Source organism: Melospiza melodia, chromosome 3 (genome assembly GCF_035770615.1).
Source record: "Melospiza melodia melodia isolate bMelMel2 chromosome 3, bMelMel2.pri, whole genome shotgun sequence".
NCBI classification, from domain to species: domain Eukaryota; kingdom Metazoa; phylum Chordata; class Aves; order Passeriformes; family Passerellidae; genus Melospiza; species Melospiza melodia.
This window is the reverse complement of record NC_086196.1, coordinates 124,577,890-124,594,515: the sequence shown is the minus strand read 5'-3', so window position 1 is coordinate 124,594,515 and position 16,626 is coordinate 124,577,890. Positions and strand designations below refer to the sequence as shown.

At 39.1% G+C, this 16,626-nt stretch overlaps 1 protein-coding gene across 1 annotated transcript in view; it reads right to left on the bottom strand.

Annotated features, from left to right (window-relative positions):
* The window catches only part of EYS (eyes shut homolog), a 700,592-nt gene that overhangs the window by 3,516 nt on the left and 680,450 nt on the right, over positions 1 to 16,626 (bottom strand). Inside the window, exon 48 of the mRNA XM_063152992.1 lies at positions 7,806 to 7,967. Coding sequence (XP_063009062.1) covers positions 7,806 to 7,967 — 162 coding nt within the window. The remainder of the gene's footprint in view (positions 1 to 7,805; positions 7,968 to 16,626) is intronic.

Sequence of the window (16,626 nt, the reverse complement as noted above, 5' to 3'; positions counted from 1 at the left end):
ATTTCTCCATGAAGTTTATCATATCATAGGTGCTACTAGGGACGACTGGCTGAAAGCATCTTAGGACTGTCGTGTAAAGTGCTGTGTGTTCACTGTCCAAGAAACTTCCTCTGAAAGTGAAGGGAAATGATGGGCTTTGTCTTTGATGCTTTTCAATTTAGCAACCAGTAGTATTTTCAACAAGAGATCTACATCTGCCCTGTCTCTGAGGGCCAGGTTGCACAGCTGGAGCCTGCGCGGGCGAGTTGTATCACCAGTTTAAACAAATGGCATTCTTGCCACTAATTTTCTCTTCTCAGTCTCTGTATAGGAGACCAAGAAGTACTACAGTTTTTACTATTTCGATTTGATCATAGCTCAGACCTGCCTGATTTAACCTGTGGCCAGAGACCTTTCTGAGGAGGTTGACTTTGGTTAAGCATGAAGGAGATGACATCCTTAGTTTTTCCAGCACTAGACTGTACAGCTGGTCCCTGCTTTTTTGAAAATACAATCTATGCATAGGACACACAACTTGGTTTCTGGCTTTTTAGATTAGCAGCTCACTTAATATGGGCTATTAATCTCCATCAGTGGTGTCATAAAAAATAACAGACTCCTGAGAGAGGCACTCATAGTTGTTCTTTTATTCTGCATGCAAGTCTTTGCCCAGCCTGTTGGATGCAAGGAGCTATAAGGCAACCTGTGTCAGTAAGGTTGAATCTTCTTTCTAAGTAGGCTGTTGTAGGTTAGCTGGGCCTTGAAACTGCAACATGTCAAGACCCTGGGCATTGAACAAAATTATTAACAACATTTAGTTCTGTTCTGATGCACCTTCTTGCCCCTGTAATATTCCCTGTTTCAGTAAAACAGTGATTTTTTTTTTTTTTAATAGCCCAAATGCTAATTCCCTTCTTCTCAAGGGAAGGGGATTTGTAGGTGGTATTGCCTTAAAGGAAGAGCCTGTTCTGGAGATAAAACAGCACTTCTACCTGCAAGTCTTAGTTTGGGGTTTTCACCAAGTGACTGAAGGTCAAAGTTGCTCTGCCTCAGAGTGGATTGTCTGTATTTAATATTAGAAACCAGAACTCCAAAGCAGGAGTGAATTTTTCTTCGTAACTTTATTTTCACGTTTTTCTTCTTTCACAAGTCTCACCTGCTCCCATACTGCATGTCAGAATTCCCAGAAGGCTAGTCAGCCCTGTGTCTTCAGCAGTCAGTTCCTCAAACTGGGAGATAATGAAGTCTCCTAAAAGTACATCCAAGTGCTACTGTGAGATCTGGATTATCTGTAGTAGTATCTTCTTATATGACTTCTTATGATGAATTCTGAGTGCATCACAAAATTTTTCAGCTTGCTACTACTATGAATATATATGTAAGTCTCTTCAACAAATTGGTTGCAGTCTCAAAGTCAAATTTTAAATGCTTCCAAATGGTAACAATGCCTTTTCATGTTCAGTCTTTATCTGGAGATGCAGATGTTCTGTATACCCCCATTCTAACTAAGATCATGCTCAAGCAGTATCAACTCTCCATGCTTCTATGTTACCATGGGAAACTCATGTATATCATAATTTGTCAAAACTTGGTACAGTTGGAAATGCATTCTAGGAAAATTGCACTCTCTTTGGAGATGTCCTATTCAGGCCAGAAGCACCAAAATAAAAAATGTAATTTTCAATTTACACAGCTGTGTTGGGCAAAGATCTCTGCATTTACTGCTGACATTACAGAATATGCCCGATACAGATGTATTTCCTAGGAGGTCTAAACACAGTGTCAGTGTCTTAAGCTGACACACTATGAGCTGGGACAGCATCCTGGATGGTATTTTTAACATTTCTGTTTCAAGGTCTCTTCCTCACAGTGACTTCAGTCTATCCTGGTGCTCTGGGGTGTGTGTGTAAAGCAAGGCCTTTCTTAACCTGTTAAAAGAGTACCTGAGGTTTTTCCTATGGTCCATTGAAAATTAAGAAGTATTTCCCACTAGTTTGCATGACCAAAGGAACTTCCAGAACATACTTTCAAGTGACCTTTGTAGTAGTGGATGTAATCTTGTACTCAGTGGCATTCACTGTTTTGCTGATATGACCAAAATCTCAGTGATGCACAGATACAAGTGTCTCTGAATGCTCCCTGTGTGCTCAAAGTCACTGATTAGTCCTGGGACTACTGAAGATCTAGATTCCTTTAAGCATATGTTGCTTGTCTTTTGTCTCATCCTGTGTTACTGAGCAGGAGCCTCTATTCTAAGCTGAAGACAGAAGCTTTCATGAGCTCAGTGTTTCAGCAGCTTCTTGCAGTTTAGGTGTCCCAGGAGCCCTACCCTGTGGTTTCCTGGTTACTGAACATCTACAGTCTGGGTTCCTTTAGTTGTTTTGGAGCCCTGAGACAGCACCTCTGGGTGTATGTTTGCAGCCTCTGCCTTCTGTTGGGTGAGTTTACCCCACCCTTCTGTGCTCTAGCTCAAGCCCAGAGTGCCAGTTTCAATCACTGTGGTACTGAGTAGCACTTCCTCCACTCTCCTTGCACCATTTTTTTCAGAAGTTGTTATTGATCACTGACACCATCTTGGTGGCAGGGTGAACATTTGAGCCTTTTATCCTCATAAGCAGTAACATTCATGGGAATCACTCCCAGTTCATGAAACCTCTTACTCTAGGTTCGGCTATGTGCTCATCTTCATTCCAAACTGGCCTTGCTAACCACCATGATGAAGTGCCTGTGTCTCGAGCAGTATTACTGCCTCGTATTGGCCTGATGCACCCTATAACCACCACAGCTCCAAGAGCTATCTGCTCACTGCTCCTTCCTGCCTTGCCGAGCTGAGTTCACATTGCTTTCATTCTTGTTTTTCATCATTCTGTTCTTCACAGTTTTCCTCTCATCCAGCTCTCCTGAATGATTTTTCATGGACCTGAACCACAATCTCTTACACTGTCACCCCTTACATTTTCTTCCAGGAGCAGAACTTTTCTTGTCTAGAAGGGGTTGAAATAGCCCTATCAGCCTCCAGCTGAATGGCTGCAATCTGTGGCCAAGTAAGGTGATGCTCTCTGGTGTCCACCTGAGAGGAAACCTAGCTGACCAGCAGTTGTCCTTCACATGCCTCCTGAGCATTTCCACTAGCCAGAGTAAGGCCTAAGGCCAAGGAGAGAAAAGGGAAGAAAAGAAAGGGCTATAGTGGGGTAAAATGAGGGAACAAAGAACAGAGAAGAGATGAGCCTTTTTCCCACCCTCTGCAGCTTCTGCTGTTAATTGCTAGCTGGTAATATGTCAACATGGTTGAAGCTGTCTTCCTTTAAGTTTGTTAACCTTGTCTTTTCCCATGTCTGAGTGTGTGCATGCAGTTAGGTACCAGTTGGCTGGCAAGGTAAAGGAGCTTGTTGCAGCTGTGGTAACTTGATATTTTACCTAGGGGTGACCATAGCCAGTGCCCCTAACACACATTTAAGGGAGTTACCCATGGATATGCTTTCATGGACTATTATAATTTATTCTGCTCCATGTGTTGAGTTCTAGCTCATGCAAGACTGAAAACTGATGTCAAGTCAAGCCTGTATATTTCTCAAACCATGTAAAAAAATCAGTGTGTCAATAATAGGTAGAGTCCAGCTTCAGTTTGGAGCACCATCCCATAGCAGGAAGGGCATAGCTGGCATCTGGAGCAACCTTGCAGACAGTGATGCCCATGTGTCTACAAGAGGTGGGCACTCATCTATTTGTAGATTAGACTGTTCAGCCTCATCTTTCCAAAATGTGTTTCTTCTTCGTGAAGAGAGGTATTGTGCTTCCTTTAGTCATCACTGTCACCCTGGCACATTTTGGCAGCTGGAAGGATCCACCTTCCTTGAGCAGCCTCAATTTGCCAAACGTTTTTTGTTTGCTTGCCAGTGTCAAGTGGGTAACAATAACTCTTCATTTGCAACAGATTTCAGGACAGTGGGGATGTCTGTTCTGTCACACAGCTGGCTGCCAGTTCTGCTTCCTACACTGCTGATTTAGTCCATACAAATGATTCCAAAACTAGTAATAAAGCAGAATTATGTCCCTGTCAGCTAAGAAAATATGGCTGCAAAGAAAAAAAGACTTAACCACTCAAATTCTTGTTTTAAAAGTGAGTGGATGATCAGTTTCTTTCTGATTAGGAAAATAATACTCCTGCCTTTTAGATATTTAAAAGTTCTGAATATTTCCAAAAGATTTTAGTCCAGTTCCATTATTCAGTTTTCATCATGCAGACATCACATACTTGCACTGGCATTCTCTTCTTTCATGTTACAGATTTATAAACTGAAATGCCTTAAATACCAGGAGTTAAAGTTTTTAGGTTTTTCAGACCAGGTAGGTGACATAATCTGGCTAAAGAGAGACAGAGAACTGCTGTTGCAAATGTTGAGTGTTAAATTTAGCATGAGTCATCCCATTCTGTTTCTTGACCTGACTTCATTCTTAGTCACCTAGCACGACTGTTCGTTCTCATCTCTTTGGGGAGCAAACCTTTCCATCACCCTGGCCTGAACTCTGGAATAATGCAGGCAGTCTATGGCATATTCCACTTTTGATAACTAAGGTAAAGCTTCAGTAATGCTGTGACTCAACAAAAAAGCACATCTGCTTTTAAACTGCCTTTCACCCATCGTGCCAAGGCCTCCAAACATATAGAGTGGCTGCTGTGTAAATCGACTGACTTATATACCTTGTTCAAGCACTTGATGGGCATCCAGCAAGCCCTGTCTGAATTAAAGGCTGTTTAATCATTAGGAGTTCATGCTTTCATTGGTAAAAATAGAATAATACACTGCCCTTGAGAAAATGTGAAGTGAGCTGGCCTTCTACAAACAGTGTGCTGGGCTCCACATGAGTTCCATAGTGTTTGCAGAGACCTTGCCCAGATGCAGTGCATAGAGCAAGTAGTCAAAAGGGAGGAAAAAAGTTCCCTTGTCTTCAAGTTTTGTATCTTCAAGTTTCTGAAGTCAACTCACTTGTTGGGTTGGGTTTTATCCCTAACTTGTTATTAACATTGCCAGCCACATAAATTTTGTCAGACTTTGGAAATTATTTTCTTAGGGCCTGCAGAAATCCATACTACCATACTTGAAGTCAGGATGCACATTCAGAAATAGTTGACAAAGCAACAAAATGGATGACTGGCAATTATAGGAAATTAGGCTAACAGATTCACAGGATGTTTCCCATTTTGTGCCAGTTTGTGAAGTATGTGTACTGTCTTAGTGATATTTTTAGAGGAATAGAAGCTGGGATCACCAGATCAACTTCAAAGTAAGGAGACTTGCCCTTTCTAGAAAGTTCTCGTACGTTCTTTGGAAAGAAAAAAGCTGGAGGAAAATGTTTCAACAGACATCTTGTGTTTTTTTCTTACCTACTAAAGATGTGATTTTGTTTTTAGTGATGGGAGGATTATTCGGTGGTACATGTCTCTGAAGGAAAAGTCCCAGTGTATTGTTTATGTGAGTGACAAACCAAGCTGATACATAACTGTGCTACTCAGTGTCATTGCTAAATTAGCTGTATAGTTACCTAATTTCTTTAAAAAAAACAACAGCATTGCATAGTGAGGGAAAAAATACTGAATTATTTCCTATTAAAAAGGAATTTTAGAAATAAAATCCTGTGGTTTCAGTGATTAATTTATTAACTCTTCTATAACTGTCTAGAAGAACAAACTTTATTTGAGTTCTTTCTAACTAATCTTCAACAGAAAGCTGTATCTCATCTGCTCGCAGCTAAGAATACTTCTAGGTCTTTCACTCTAATTCTGGCCTGGATTTGACACGATTATACGAAGGCAAAATTAAAAAACCTGGTGATTAGCTTTTCCTGAGTCTTTCAAAACTAGATGACAGTAGAAATAAGAAATTTGTAAATAAATCCCTCTGTATAAGAGGAATTTTAGGAATTTTATTTTGAAATTGAATTGCTATGATTCTAGAAAGTGATTGAAAGAAAATATTCTTTCCTGTGCAAACTAAACACTCAGGAATGGCAAGAAAATGAGGGCATGCTCAGGCTACACCACTCCTGGCCCAAGTTAAACATACTTAGCACTCTTTTTGATGCTTCCAAAAAGGTATTTAATTTCATTAGATGCTAAGCTGCTTCCATGACTTCTGACTATTCTTTCTGAGAGAGATCCTTACTCAGTGCTTTAGTTTATACAGGAGAGAACAATTTACCAGGAATCTCAGAATTTGGCCTGTAAGTGATAGAACTATAAAAGATTCATTGTAGAATACAGAGCTCTTTGGTAATACATGTATTTTTATTACAGATGCTCCATATACTTTTCTTTGAAGCTTCTTCTCTGTATGTGGTTGCAATTAGAATAAGGCAAACAGGAGGTGTCAGCAGTGTATGATGCATTATCAACCTGTTGAAACATCTGTGTACACAGTAAGGTGCTGGTACATTGGGCATATGTGTGTTTATATGAATTTGTGGCTGTTTATTGAAGTATCTTAGAGCTTTAGACTTTGAACAAAGGAATGTAAAAACATATGATCAGTAATTAACTTGTTTTGTCATATTAAGAATCATTTTTGCATAAACTACTGCTCAATACAAGAGAAAAATCTGCTCTAAGATGATGTTATGGATGACATAATGCTTCTGGTTTTTAAACAGCAATCAACATTTAAATGCAATTGAGTATGTTAATAAAGTAATTACAAAAATGTACACCTTAAAGCCTAAATTTTAGAATGTACTTACACTATCAAAGTATGTTTTCATGACATAGGAATGATAACTTAGTAAAATTTAAAATACTTCTATACATATTTTATTTAGATTTATTTGTCACTCTGCATATCTGGGAAATGCAGAACTTGCACGTTTTACATGCTGCACCAGCACACTTTTCAACATTATATAACAACAAGCTACACTTCTGAGAAGCTTCATTTGCTCTGTTCACTTGCACTTAACTTGTTTGATGAGTTTTTATCTTGCTTTGGTTTTGGTCATTTAAAACACCAGTCCAGCTCCCCAAAGTGAGAATCTTAGTGTAGCATCTAAAAAGCTGGCTGCGGTCACTTTCAGGGGGAAGTGCTTTCCTGAACCATTAAATAAGTTCCCTAAGTACTTTCTGGCCTTGGACTATCTTAAGCTTTGGTTTTGCATGTTTCTTTCTTATGAACTTGATTATTTACAGTTCAAATCAACTGTACAATACAATACAATACAGCATACAGTTTCCTCCCCAGCACAAGAAGGATATGGAATTGTATGAGCTAGTCCAGAGGAAGGCCATAATATTGGTAAGAGGACTGGAGAAACTCCCCTACAAACACAGGCTGAGAAAGCTGGGGCTGATCAGTCTGGAGAAGGGAAAGCTGTGTGGGGAACTCACAGCAACCTGCCAGTGTCTGCAGGGAATCAAGGAAGCCAGAGAGGGACTTTGTCATGAACTACAGCACAATGAGTAGTGAAAATTTGAAAGAGAGACAATTTAGGTTAGGTATTAGGAAGACATATTTTACTGTGAGGGTGGTTGTACACTGGAACAGGTTGCCCAGGGCCTTGTTAATGCCCCAGGCCTGGCAGTGCTCAAGGCCAGGTTGGAGAAAGCCTTGAGCAACCTGGTCTAGTGGAAAGTGTCCTTGCCCATGGCAGGAGACTTGGGACTAGATGATGTTTAGGGTCCCTTCCAATCCCCTAACAGTCTATGATTCTGTGATAAAACCCAGCCACCATGGGCAATGGCTTACAGAGACTGAATGCCTGAATCACCCCAACATAATCCCTTTCTCTTACACAAAAGTACCTGGCTGTGTGATAGCAGCAAGCTGGAATCCCCTTACCTGACTGAGTACCCAAGTGCTGTGCAGTGTAGAACAGGATCCCATCTGGAGAGAGAGGCTGGAACTGCAGTTTAATATGGGTCTTGTGCCGGATATAAAAGGGTGCAAATGACATCCATGATGATTCATTATTTCTGAAGGATGCATCACTAATGGAAATATCTGAAAAATGCAAGAGAAAAGGTCTTCTGAAAGATATTTTGAGAGGACAGCATTATTATGGAATCAGTTATTTTGTATGGTTTTTAAATGCTGTACATAATACTTCCCATTCTTCACTTTTCACAGAATAAAAATAACCTAGATAAAAAATAAAACTTAGATAATAGCAAATCAATGCCATTGTCTTCTGGGTTCCTTATTTTCCTCAACAATTAAGGCTGCAGTTCTCATGCAAAATAAATATGGTCTTGTTAGCATTCATTTTCAAATAAGTATAAGTGTAAATTTCACATTGTTTACAAAATGAAATGCAAAATGCTGTTGCAGGAGTCAAAATAAACATTTTTTTTCTCACCATACAGATGAAAATCCTAGTGGAGGATTTGTAATGAGCTGCTTTGTGTGTTATAAGAATGTACCTTTTAAGTGGGAACAATTCATTAATTGTTGCTGAAATTTGTTTTTCGGGTAATCATACTGAGATGTTTGATAATTCAAATAATCCTGTTTTATAGTGAAAGAGAACACTCACACAATTACAGTTAGGATACAATGTACACTTTTGAGCTATAAACAACTTATCATTCTGTCTTACCTCTTCCCTCAGCGCTGGTTGTTCATATACCACTACAAAATTAGGCTGGTTCAGTTGCCTTCAGCCAACTGATAAATTATTACACTTTTCTATAATGCTTATGTGACTTGAAAAACGTTCCAGTTTTTCCCAGTGTAACATTGCATACTTGAGATATAATGATCATAGAATCAAAGAATCTCAGAATGAGTTGGTTTGGAAGGGACCTTAAAGATCATCTTGATCCAACTCCCCTGCTATGGCCAGGGACATCTTCCAGTAGGTCAGCTTGCTCAGGACTCCATCCAGCCTGGTCTTGGGCACTTCCAGAGATGGGGCATCCACAACTTTTCTGGGCAGCCTGTTCCCATGCCTCACCAGCCTCAAAGATTTTTTTCTTAATACCTAATCTCAACCTACTCTCAGCTTGAAGCCATTCCCCCTTGTCCTGTAACTACACGCTCTTGTAAATAAACTCTCTAATAATGTGAGGTATTAGCTAATACATTATCATGTTAGTGGTAGTTTCGTGTAGATAAGGTAGTTGTCACTTTACTGTATTTGTGGGTTCACGGGAATAATCAAGCTACTTAGCTGTGCGTATTTAGACCTGGGTGTGTAAAACTGGTTTTACTGTTTAGTTAAACAGTAGTGTTAAATGCCTGAGTTGTAAGTGTTCCCTTCTCACTTCTGCATTTCCCAGCTGAGGCTGTGCTGTTTTCCATCTAGGAGACCGATGTCTTTCCTCATTTTGGTGCTCCCAATTTCATTGTTTCATGGTAACTTGCTCTCAGTCACATATACCTTTAGGATGTCCTTGAAGTGCATTCCAAGGTACCTTTTGCTGTCTTTCCACACTCAAGTTTTCTGCCCAGCATCTGCTGGTGAGCCCACTCACCACCCAGCTGCACCTTGCACTGCCTATGACAGATGGGCCTCGGTTATTAGGCTGGAACACAGCCAGCACGCTGCAAGCTCTTGTCATTTGTCTATTTGTCACACCACCTCCCTCAGAACAGCGCTCAAGGTGTCCCTGGTGGACAGTGTCCAGCAGGCAGATGCATCACTGCAGAAGATCCAGATCTCTCACCTGTTATCAGCATAGCCTGACCTGAGGATGCCTCTTGAATGGCAGTAACTGCACAGCTGACCTTTTTACTAATTCCCCCTGGTAGATTACAGATAATATTTCCGAGGAAGGTACGTGGATTTGATGGCACAAAATCTCAGTAAGTCTAAAAGTAAGTTGTAATCACTGGAATATCGGTTAGAATGGATTTATTTAATGCTTGAATGATCTGAATCAGGCTTTTGATGGGCTGTTGTTCAATCTATATATAATCTCAAATCACTCCCATCCTAAGGGTCACAATAGCTGTTATGCGTGCTATCAAGGCTAGGCAGTGTCTGTAGTAATATATTACATAAAGTCTAAAGCATGAAGTTCCTGGCATCTATACTTAAGAGTTCACAGAAACAGAAGCATTTAGAATAGCAATTACCCTAGATGATAAATAGCAATAAAGATTGCTAAACAGATTTGGTGCTGTACTTTACATCACTAAAACTTATTAACATTATCAGGTACAAAAGACAGAGTAACACTTTTTATTCCATATGGATTTTTTTTTCCAGTAGGTGAGACAAGGCTCTCCATTAGTAGTTAAAATCCCTATATTGATGTCTTCATATTTTAGAAACAATCAGTAATAATAATTCATTTTGTACATAGACTTTTTTTTCATGCATAATTTGTAAGTCAGTCTCCTCTTAGCAGATGTTTGCACAGTGGGACTTACATGTGGAGGAACTGTGCCACAGTGGTCAATCTTACATGAAAATGTGCTGCTGCTTGAAAGGTTGCCTTAGGCAAAGTGTGTAATGAGGTATCTGAAAGTCTCTGTGGCAGATTCAGTGTCACTTTATCAATGCAGTTAATTCTTTGCTGCTTATGGAGGAAGCCTGGACAATGACTAGTGTGAGAGCAAAATCAGCAGGATTGAAATGCTACATTGCTTGACATTGGGAGGGATATGAAAGGAAGATTGCTGTGATAAAAAGCCTTGAAGCAGAGAAGGAGAACAAGGATAAAAGATGATTTTATAGTATCACTCAGAGAAAGAATTAAGTCCATGGTTTCATATTTCAGATAGAGTATTGAAAAATAAGACCCACAGCTTCAGCAACAGATGTCAATTCTTTAGTAAGGAAGGTATTATCCCGATTTATAGATATCAAATACAATACTCTATTTAATATACTTCATTCTGGAACTTCTAAGATGCAAATATTTTATTTTCATTATCTATAAAAAGTATGCTTATTCCCAATAAATGTATCTTACAAGTGTCAGAAAGTAACATATTTTGCCACAATGCAGCAGGAGTAACTATAGGAAGTAGTAGAATGACTTATAATTTTCTTGTAAATGGCCTGTAGATCCTGCAAGTACTGATTATATGCATGGAAAAAATCTGGCTTGACAGGTGCTTGGAACCCATACGTGCACATATATACCAAAACAGAATGCATTGACTCTACCACAGTGCACAGAGGTGAACAGTATGAAATTTCATTTTCATTTTTGCAAAATTTCTTCTATAGACAGTCAAACTTTTAACGTGAAGAATATGACAATTCAAGCTTTTCAATTTTCTTTTATGGCAGGCATATACAAAACCAACACATCAGAGGCTGAAGCACTCTAATGCTGTTTTCTTGGCAGGAAACTTTGTTTTTCACCTAACATAAGAAAATAAGAAGCTCAGCTAAACTTGCACAAGACAACACCTGTGTTAGATATGCTTACTCCTGAGAAGCTCTTTGCTAAAACAAATGAGGTAAATGGATTGCTTTGCTGATCCTATAAGCTAAATTGGGAGGAACTTTGCTGTGTAACTACTGCATTACTCACTAGAATGCTTAGCACCGTGGGATGCATTGTGACTACAGCAGGCATTTACACAAATACCTCTGTATCTGATTAATGGCTCTGTTTTCTAAGCTGAACACGAGTATCTGATGATGCTACATAGAATCACAGCATGGTTGGAAGGGACCACAGTGGATCACCTGGCCCAGCCTCCCTGCTCAAGCTGGGTCATCCCAGAGCCCATGGCACAGGGTTTGTGTCTAGACAGTTCTTGAATATCTCCAGTGACAGAGACCCTGCAGCCTCTCTGGGCAATGTGTTCCACCTTCCAGCAAGAAGGGGAAAGGAAATGTGAGTCACTGCTCAAAGGAGTGAGGACCTAATAATAAAGGACATAGAAAAAACCATGTCTGGCTCATTTTCTCACTTGGTAAAGCCTGATCAAGCCTCCCCACACCTGATAGCTGAGCTAGGGCAAGTGAAACATCAGTTCCACAGTGATGAGGCAGGTGTTAAGGTCCAACCTGCAAATCAGTCTCTGAGTCAGGGTCCAGATGAAGTGGATCTTGATGCTGCTACAGTCTAATTCAGCATGGGATCATGGGGTATTTAAAGCTGCTCCCGAAGCAATGCAGGAGGAAACTCCTGCTGGGGCTTCTCAACAAAGCTGTCTTTGAGACCCAACACCAGCCCCATCCCTGTGGGCTGAGAAACGCTCTCAGAGCTTTAAACTCATAATAGGAACTTATATATTGAACTCACATTTAGACACTTTAATCTAGGTGCTTTGCTTTAAAACTAGTTCCCACCATTACCTACCTACCTACCTACCTACCTACCTACCTACCTACCTACCTACCTACCTACCTACCTACCTACCTCTGAACACTTCCACAAAGTAAGATGGCAAGCACATTTTCAGCATATTGTTCATGCTCATAGGGGAAGTGTAAGTAATTTCAGAGTCATCCTGCCAAGTGCTAGTTAGCTGGCTGGATCTTGTTCTTGCTCTGTTGGGTGAGTGGAGGCAATGGTCAGTAGATGATTGAATTTTCATTGGGACAACACATTCCATGATGACATGGCTTACTTACTGTGGAGGGCATAATCATCTCCTTCGTTTTATCATACATGACTTCCCCTTGGGTTTCTATATGATGTATTTGAGTAGGTAACTAATTTTATTCTACTTGGCATTTTAAATTATACAGATAAATATTACAAATGCATTTTCCCTTGTGCCTGCCTTCAATATGAAGTTTACTGAGCTGTTAATGATAAACCTGAAGGCTTACATGGCCTTTGGGTAAAACTACCTTTCAGGTAAAATTTAGACAACACATTTTATCCTTATGCAACATGAATGCTGTGGCTACTACTTAAGCATTTTCTCATATTGCCACAAATTTTCAAAAAATGTCACTGGACACAAAGCTTGATGGGATTGGCATTGCTTACATGACTAAAAGACAATAGTGAGAATAGTGACAATCGTCACTGTGACTCAATAGCAAATTGCCCTTGTGGTTAAACATAGAAACAAAAGTGTCCTAATGGTAACTATGAAACAGACTGTGCAAGTCCAACTGCATTGTCAGGTAAAGCCAACATAAGTGTACATGACTGTGTATATAAGGTGTCTTGTCATGTACAAGTTGAGCTAAACCTTACTGTGAATTAATTTATCTTACAATAGTAGCCAAAATAAGTCAAGTAACATTCTGTACTGTGCAGAAAGTAAAAAATATTTATAGTAAAAATTATTTCAAAAGTAAAGAGTTTTTGTTCTGTTAGTTTATCAGGTAGTTTCAAAAATTTGCTATACTTTTATATCAGAATAATGGAATTTGACATCAAAATAATATGTAGGAAATTGACTTGAGTTGAATAAACATGGCCCAAGGAAGTTGCTCACCCTTTGTTCATCAAGGAAATGGCTTTATTGCTTGACATGTATCTCTTTAAACCAAGGACGGAACAATGAAAACTCTTTACATTTTCTTTCAGTCCTTCAAGAGTTGTACATTGACAGGCAATATTAGTAGCTACAGAATTCAGAGACTAATATACAGTTGAAGAATTCTGTTTATTAACTTGTTTCTTTGTGGAAAAGGCAGTAGCATTCCGTTATCATGCCTTGAAGTCAAGAAAAATTATCACAATAGATTTTATGAACGTATGTGGCACAAACTATTCCTGCTAAAGAAAACTGCTGAATAATTTAAAATTCACAGAAATACTGTGATGAAAACTCTGTTTATTTTCACCACTGACAAGTGTTCTCCAATAGTGCCATCTATAGAATCTTTCAAATATTGCATTGCTGTCCCCTTAAATAAGAACCTTATCAGTCTCTCTTATCTCACAATTAACTAATCTGAAATTGTAGGTCTTCTTAATTCCTCTACAAAATTATCTGGGAAATAAATATACTCAGGATCTATAGAAACTCTATCTTATGTGTAAATACATCTCAATGTGTAATGGAACGTCAGAGGAACTTTATTGATTTAAAATTTATTTTTGTTCAAGTTTTTCATAGCCTTTGGTGATTCTGCTTATGACAAGATTAAAGACTTGATTTAATCCATTAAGACAAATGGCAAGAAAAAAAAGAGGTAAGCAATAAATGTTTAGATTCTAAAAGAGTGCTTCAGGGAGATATTGCATGTAGTTGCTGTGTCAATTTTTTCTCTAAACCTCCATTGTTGGCCACAGCTGGAGACAGGATTACTGACTGGCCTCACACAGGCACACAGTTCTTATGAGAGGAATAAGCTGCTAAAATAGAATTCAGCAGAGATTAAAATATAAATGCAGGCTGTAATTAAGGATAATGCCTGTAATTTTAATATTCACATATCTTAATAATTACTATTTGTGAAAAAAGATATTGTGTTCACATATGTAATAATGTGCTGTATAATTAAGCTACCTGCTCTAAAAGGGTTTTACACTGTTTCTTCTTTCTCAGGAAGAATCATCCTTGACATTTGATCTTGGCCACTGTTTCTCACAGTAATAATCACAGTGAAACCAACAGGTCTACTATACACTTGCAGGGGAACTGAAAAAACAGGTCCTTAGAGACTTCTCCCTCTTCAGAAGCCCTTTGAGAGATCTAATTACAAAGGTGTTCATTGGCATAAACGGAATATGCTGGAATTTGGCCTGCAAAGCCATGCAGGACACTCCCCAGACAAATTACTGGAAACTCTTGTTGGTTTGAATATTGTGTGTTCTTGAAATAAGTAAATTATTATGCTGCTGCGGGCTGAATCTTCTTAATCAGAAGAAAAGTTATAATTGTCTGGTGCTTTAGTTGCAAACTTTAAGTCAAATGACCCAAAGATTTTATTAGCGTCATGTTTTGGTGTCATGGAAAACATAACAATTTTTAAAAAAACCCTAGATAAACTACTTCCCCATATTTCCAATCCTTGTGGTTATGAGACTGCTAACTAAGAATTAATGCTGGGCCAGATCATGGCAATATTTGGATGCCATTTATGCACCTCAAGAGCTGGGCTGGCTTTGCTGTGTTGCTGTCACAACTGTGACCTTTTCAAACCAGTGGAACAAGATTCGCTGCTTCATGTGTCACAAAGAGTCTTGGAAGTGGTTTGAGTCCAAATGGCAATGCTAACACCAAGCAAAATAGACTCCTACATGAATCTTCTATTTCCTTCCCATTTCATTTAAATCTCTTTTGTTTCTGGAGGTATAAATTAATAACATTTTTGTTTGGTTACATCAGAGTTACCTTTCTAAATGTAACACTCTTGTTTTATGAGTGTTAATGGGTTTGGACAACACAGTGCACCCAAGAAGTGGAGTTTTAAGTAGTTGAACAAATGTATTACTCTGCCTTGCATGACAAGGCTTTATTTCTTGGGCCCATTCTGATCTAATTTACAGCCCTATCCTTCTTTCCTAGTGCTCATTATGGACGCTTGCCTTCCCAAAACTGGTCTTAAATTTCACAGGCATCTTCCTATTTGTCAGTCACCAGGGTACTGTCTACCTGCTGAACCTCTTGATCTTTCTCTGAGAAAAGCAAGTCCTGGTACTTGCTTTGTCAGGTTGAAATATATAGTGAAATATTTGCTCTCAGCATTTCGGCCTACAAAATATCACTGCACTACTTCCTGAATATGAATTTGTTGTGAACAGCCAATAGAAATTAAGAGTAATTGAAATTGCTACCTTCTCTTTGTCAAGCGGGTTTATTTCTTCTATTTCCTCTAAAACACATGAAATAATACAGACCTTTCTGCAACCTCCTGAGAGTATTGCTCAATTTACCTATTGGCAATGGTCACTGGGAGATATTCAAGTGAGTCCTGTGACTCTCGGGCCGTAAGTGTGCCATGAAAACTGTGTTCTTTAACAGAACTTTCTCTCCCTGTGCTTAGTCTTGTTCTAACTTAGTTTTCCAACCACTGAACACTTGCTAGTGGAGCTCTGACATCTAAAGCTTAACCATAATACACCCTATCTCTGTGCTGACAGCCATTGCATCCTTGGTGGCTTGAGTTGATGCTCTAAGCAAGACCATTACAGTGAAGATGGGCATCATCCTCATCTGCTCATAGGCCTTCATGTCTCCTCTCTCATGTACATAGTTAATAAAGAACCTCAAACATTTTTAGTGTTTGCCAAACAAGTTAATGCTTGTTTATTGATGATTTAGCCTGAGTACCCTTAATAGCTGTGTTCAGAGTGCTCTTGTTTATTATTGTGGTTCTACCCCTATTGCCCCATTTTCTTGCTTCACCTGACCTGTTCCTGTGCAATCCATACTGTTGTGCTGTCTTTACCAGTTGCTATTGTCTGGTAAACCCCTGTTTGTTCTTACCCTTTGTAATTCTACTCTATGCTTTTCTTGCCTCATAAATCTCTTTTGTCTTCTTCTCACACTTTTTTCCTTCCTGCCGGTACATTCATTAGTCTTCATCCTTTAATTACCCTTTGTTTCTCCCAGTCCCTTGGGCTGTTCATTGCTCTCTGTCTCTTTTTCCTTTGGCTCCAATAACCACCATTAATCCAGAGATGAGATATTCAATCTTGATAAGCAGCTGTTTTTTAGCAATTTGCCATCCACTAAAAGTGAAAACTGCTCTTTGAAAAATCTCATGATAATTCATTATTCTGCCACAGAGTAAGGTGAAATACAGGGCACAGAGTTTGGTCAGGATCCACAGTACCTATTC